The sequence below is a fragment of the Nelumbo nucifera genome, chromosome 1, assembly GCF_055504915.1.
Source record: "Nelumbo nucifera cultivar China Antique chromosome 1, China Antique-T2T, whole genome shotgun sequence".
NCBI classification, from domain to species: domain Eukaryota; kingdom Viridiplantae; phylum Streptophyta; class Magnoliopsida; order Proteales; family Nelumbonaceae; genus Nelumbo; species Nelumbo nucifera.
The window spans coordinates 5423883-5430106 of record NC_142649.1 but is presented as its reverse complement, the minus strand read 5'-3'; the positions used below and the strand labels follow the sequence as shown (position 1 = coordinate 5430106).

The following is a 6224-nucleotide window of genomic DNA, read 5'->3' as shown; positions in this document are numbered from 1 at the left end:
ACCCCTCCCAAGATCCTGTTAACAATATTGAGGCAATGGCCCTTGGTGGATTAGGCTTTTGACATATAATCAAAGGCATGGTTTTTGAACCATTGTTGATTTGGACGGTTGGAGCGTTTGGCCCAGAAACTGTCCATGCAATTGGTTCCGTTTTACCCCTAACTCAGTTTTATGTCAAAAACCTTGACTTGGTCAGTGACCCATCAACCTGGGTGGTCAAATTGTTGAGCTGTTAGACCCGGTGAACGGTTTTTACCATTTTGTTTCAATTATTTCTTAAATTGTGATAGGCTATCTGTTCGAACCAGACGATCAAACCGCTGATGTGGAAACCAGTGGCCAAAATGGTTCCGTTCTGAGTCGAATTTTAAAACTTTGATCAAAAGCATTCAGTCACCTAAAACCATACCTAACTAGTAACTCTAATCAACAAAAGGTTAATGTATGGGTTGTAAACATAATATTAGTGCTTTACAATTAAAGTATAACTGACTGATTTGTTAATTTACAGATAGAATTATAACAAGTAATGGAAATGAGGTCCTTGTACTGAATTGAGATGTTCATATGTTAGCAAAAACTTGATAGAGTTTGGCATCTATGACTATTTGTCGAACTGAAGATATTGCTCCAAGGACCCCCAACATGGAGAAAAGCATAGCAATGGCTGTGTTTCCCCAAAACAAAAGAGCCTTTCTTGAAGGCTTGAAGGTCACATTGTAGAACACCATTGGCAGGACAAAGTCTAAAGGAATGCAACCAAATGCTCCAATCAAAGCATTAATGTCTCCAAAGAAGGGAAACATTGCTGCAAGAATCGTTGCTACAACCACCAAAAGTGATCGTAAAAACAACCTTGGCACAACTTTGCGAATGGAGAATTGATTGCTCTTAGGATCTCCATATTTTTTCTCCACCAACTCGTTCGTTGGCTGCAAGTAAACCTGCACAAATCAATACAAATGATTAAATTGGGATATACATGAGCTATTGGGCCCCTTCTTTTACAAAATGAGTTAATTCTGGTTTCAAAAGAAAAAAAAAAAGAGTTAATAGTATATAAAGGTTTGTTAGTGTTCTTGTAATTTTTGCTATATTTTATTATTTAAAAAGGTAAATGTCATAAACCAGTATTTATAATAACTTTAGTTTAAAATACTTATTTTATCAACAATAAACAGTTTACTATTTATAGTCATTTTTATTTTTGTTAAGATTATATTATTAAAAGTGACATTCCAAGTTATTATCACAGGTAATTATGAATGTCAAGTACCACCCCTCCCCTGGAATAAAGTTAGGTGTTTTAAAAAATAAAAGGGTACGTAAATTGCTGAAACCTCCTCTGAAGTTTCTTGTTGTTGCTGAAATTTCTCTTCAACTTTTTGATATTGTTGCAAGTAGATTTCCTTTATTATAATTCTCTAAAAAGAGGCATGAAAATGTCCAAAATATCATGCAATTACTTTTTACCCATTATTTATTTTCCAAATTTTTTTTACATATGGATTGCTAGTCCAAATCCTTCCTGTTTTTTTTTTTCTGAAATTGATTTATTTTCCAAATTTTCCCTTTATATCAATCACTCAAACGTAAAGCTGCAACTTTAATTCTCTCTTTTTGTTGTTTGTAAAAGTTTTATTGTTGTTTTTTTTTTCTGTAGAAAACTGCATGGACATTTTTACACTTCTTGTTAGACGATTCTAACAAAAGGGGTCTATTTGCGACTGTCATAAAATTCAGGAGAGGTGATTACAATTACCAAACTTCAGAAGAGATTTCAACAACGGTCAAAAACTTCAGGGGAGGTTTTAAAAATTTAGCTAAAATAAAAAATAAAGTATAATGAGGTTGTACCAAACCTGATTATCAAATTAATATACTGCTTAGATAGTGGGTCCCCCCTTAAAAAATAAATAAATAAATAACAGACAAAAGACAAAATATGTCTAAGTTTCCCCCTATGATCGAGTACAGGGCCATTCATTAAATTGCTAATGTAACTAATAACATACTACGCACACAGCTGATACTTGTAGGAGAGTAAAGATACTAGTGATCAAAATCAGCCACTTGGGAACCAAAGGATTCCCATTGACCATGAAGTTTCCCAAGATAGTTCCCTTTGCTTTATTACCAAAAGCCCAATACCCCGAAATGGCAACAGTGAAGAAAGTTAGAATTACTACTGCATAACAAAGGCATAGTCCTTTGAACATCTTCCCCTCAACAGGGGGTGCAATGGTTGCCTGCCAAAAGCAAAAAAAAAAAAAAAAGTTCAATTGAGTGTGTTATGCTATCATGACATACAATGTGGAGTCTATTATGAGTTCACATCAGCGCCGCACAGAGCACACCCCACGGGCGCCCCACATCCACATCTCGGCGTGCATTGGGAACACCTCCCGTAGTTGTCAACAGGAGATGTTCCCAATACACAGTTGGAATGTGCTGTGGTCTATATTATCTTGAGAAAAACCTGTATTTCAGGAATGATCCCATTCCCGTATGTGGTGGCAATGATGGAAATGGCATTAAAAGCACCAAACAATTGATCTTTGCCATCTCCATTCACAGAAGAGTCCTTGGGTGGAGCATTGACAGAGTTTCCTGAGACAAAATTGAGTGAAGTAATAAGTTTTTGTATTTGAGAAAAAAGTTTAATGACCAAATGGTTGTTCTTAGTTCTTACCTATGTAAGTGGAGTCTATGGTAGCACATGTGCTATAAGCAAGGCAAAGAGTTAATGAAATAAGGTTGATATGTCTTAGGGAGTGGAAAGATGGTATTTGAGCCAAAATCAACATCAAGACTCCGAAAATGGCAACAAACTCGTAAAGTTTCATGGTGCCACTTGAATTGCAGAGCAAGTAAATGAACTGCAAAAGAAAAAAAAACACAATTATATATACTTGTTAATCAATGGAACTACAAAGATTTTTATCATTCTATTTTCAAATCCTATTTCAGCAGTTATCAAAGCCACTCAATCTGGAAATAAAAGCCACTACAAGTAATGTAGCCTAAGATTTAAGTATAAAGAAGGAAAAAAAGAAGAAAAAAACTGACTTTGAGACTCTGCCCTCCAAGGAGAGTGCAAGCAATGACAGCAGCATAGCATAGAGAGAATTGAAGTGGGCCTACAAAATAACGCCCCCATCTTGGCCCTGACAAATTAAACCACAGAGTACACACTACATCAGAAAAGTAAATCCAGCTGCTATATTAGTAGTAATACCACAGCATTGAAAAAATGTTATATTGATAAGGTTTGCAAAAGCTCTTAATTGTAGTTAGCTTGGTGTAGTCCAGATTGAGCCTCAATTTGGGTCTTAGCTCTTAGGCTCAGTTTGGAAAGAGTACAAATACAAATATATAGAGTGCAAATCTATGTATTTTGTATGTATTTGCACTGTACATATTTGTATTTATACCTCCCAAACTGAGCCTTGGCCTTGAAGTAGTTCCTAAGAGAGCTGAGCTGAGCTCAGTTCATTAAGAAGTTATAGCAAGAGTGTTTTATGAACGGGCAATTACTCAATGATGGTCCTGGCTATCCGGGGTCTTGGGAGGGTGAAATGGGTATGATATATATGAACCTAATCTTTGGAAATTTTAGTACAAACCGGATGCTCTCAGACTGATGGAACCCCTATCTTCATGCTCGACAGACTGAGAATCAGTAACCCAGTTAATCTATATATTAACAATTTCATACCGATTGTGATTTCAGTGTTTATTCACCTAAGATATCGCTGGCCATATCCCTGAAACGAAGTTGGCGCTGACCAAGTTGGGCATGGTGTTCAAGCACCTTGGAGAGAAGATTGTAAGAATAAAATGTGACTAGAACAGCAATTATCAGGCAGGAAACTCCAGCAACCCAGCCCAACAAAGCAAATGCAAAGGGTAAGCTCAGAAGGGCTGGAGCTACAATAGAAGTCGTTAAATGGTATCCACAGTGTAGCCATGACCCTGCAATTTAAAGCATAAACACGCTAGCTCCGTCAAATTTCCATAATCTCTCTCTCTCTCTCTCCCTCTCTCTTCAATACTTCACAGTCTACATTACCTCTGGATTTTAGAACAAAGAGAGCTTCGGCATCAAGCTCCTTATGATGTTGGGTATCTGAAGAAGAATAATCCAACCCAGCTTCCACTGTCCCCATTAATTTCTCTCAGCGTAGCGTAGGAAGATAATTCAGATACAAGGAAAGAAATTAAATACTTGTACTAGTGGAGTCCCCTTGGTGTCTATGATCTCCATTTTATAGTATGAACACGGGAAAATTATAGCATGAATGCCAGTAAAATGAACGCTCTACCTTGGAATATTCTTCGCCCTATGTGATAGGATAGGAACCAATAATTAAACATGAAAAGACAAGTTATGAAACGAAGTCTTTGGACATGCCTTTCATGGTCCACTCTGCAGGGAATCAAACAAATCTAGGAGGTCAATAAGAGTAGCAAATATTTAATATTCCGGTAAAAAATACACTCCCCATACTCTTCCCTAAAACCAGTGTTCTCGGCTTGGACGGCCTGATCGTGAAAATCAGGAGCCGATGGCCTTTCTGGGTTTTGGTTAAATGACAGTGTTGGCGGATGGAGAGAAAAACCACCCGGTTAACTGATAAAACCATGGTTTTTAAAACCGAAGCGGTGACCGAACTGGTCAGGGGTCCAGTTATCGGTTCGAAAGGTCCGATCGTTCGACTAGAATGGTTGGTCCGTTCTGACAAAAAAAATAAAAAAAATTTAAAAAATTAAAAAACGATCAAAACTGTTCGAACGATTAATCAGCCAGTTCAGCGATTTACTGACCAAAATCAACGGTTTTAAAAAAAAAGGCGATTTTAGGGGAAAATGGAATTTTTCCGGTCCGTTTTTGAAAACCATGGATAACACCAGGACCCATTCCGAGTCTTAAAACGTTGTCTAAAACAGCAATTTGGCGCACAGTGTTGGCGGATGAAGCACCTCTCTAGTCTCTACCTATTCTCTGCATTCCAACCTGCCACGGTTAGTACTGGATTTATCTCAGGCTAGGTTTGGGCTGGCAAACTGTAGCTTTGACATCGTGTTGGATCATGTCATGGCTTCAGGTCCGGGTCTTTAGGTTGGGTCTGGTTTGACCCTAAACGTGATCCAACCCGCCTAAGTTGCAGCTAGGGGTGCAACTTGGGCGGGCCCAACCCAGCCCACAATTTTATATGGACTGGGTTTGTTGGGGAAGATGGGGTCACTGTAACTTTGGAGAAGAAGCTCTGAGGCGCGTCTGAAGACACTGTCTTTAGAACGTTATTTCCCCCACTCAGTTTTACTGAGTTTGCTGTTGGGTTACAGGCAAATTCGTTCCCAGGATACAATAGAGCTTTGGGCGAGAATCTGCAACCAGTAAAGTTGAAGAGTCTCCAGAGAAACCTTCTGTGAGACTGTAGCATACCGGACTGAGAGAGAGAGAGAGTGAATTTTGAAATTGTGTGATTTGGAGTCTGATTCATGCTCCTTAAATAATTTGTGAAGAGGTATGAAGAAAAGGTAGGTGCTGGTTTAGAGAAGGCACCTTGAACAGTCACAATTTCAAACATTGTGACTGTTTAAAAAGTAGTTAACAGTTGGTGACTGTTAACTTTGAATTGTGCCTCTTGATCACACCCGATCGAATCGTGACCGTTGATCTCATCAACGGTCATCAATACACCAAAACTAGAGCCGTCCATCGCGAGCTACGCGGGTGTGAGCAAAGTGCGCCCGCGCGTTGCGCGGTATCGAATCCCCATACTCTCCTCTACTAATTCTAAGGAATGTAAATCAGCTCCTATTGAAATACTGAAAACAAAACTTATAATTTTCCAATGTGAGACAAGTTCAAAACTAGGCTTTTGTAAGAGAAAAACTGATTTTTAAATCAAGTGTGTAGGTGCAATTTCTCATGTAATTGACCAATCAAACCCATTGGATTTAATCTCTTATGAGATTAAAATCCAATAGGGTTTAGGTCCAAAAGTTTGGGCTTTTAATTTTTTTCATTATGAGCTCAGGCCTAGCCCTTAAAAAGCCCGAACTCGGTTTGGCCTTATTCCAATCCGAGCCTGGTCTGATTATATATATGTATATGTGCATATATAGACATATTTGTATGCATACATGCATATATGCAAATTTTTTTTTAATAAATTATACATACATGCATGCATATATTTTAGTGTGGCTAATTG

At 38.1% G+C, this 6224-nt stretch overlaps 1 protein-coding gene across 5 annotated transcripts; it reads right to left on the bottom strand.

Moving 5' to 3' along the window:
- Positions 1–426: 426 nt before the first annotated feature.
- LOC104605211 (GABA transporter 1-like) lies at positions 427–4509 on the bottom strand. 5 transcript variants are annotated; one of them, XM_088886795.1, is made up of 7 exons: positions 4073–4509; positions 3745–3975; positions 3070–3194; positions 2693–2879; positions 2480–2610; positions 2016–2249; positions 427–944 (listed from the first exon to the last, which is right to left on the bottom strand). In XM_088886795.1, exons 1-7 carry the CDS (start codon positions 4167–4169, stop codon positions 564–566), a joined length of 1386 nt encoding a protein of 461 aa, XP_088742921.1. In that variant the 5' UTR covers positions 4170–4509; the 3' UTR covers positions 427–563. The 5 variants fall into 5 exon arrangements, with proteins under 5 accessions (XP_088742921.1, XP_088742922.1, XP_010268179.1 ...); XM_088886796.1 differs by having other exon boundaries at positions 2187–2249; positions 4073–4487; XM_010269877.3 differs by having other exon boundaries at positions 3070–3167; positions 4073–4480.
- Positions 4510–6224: the final 1715 nt, after the last annotated feature.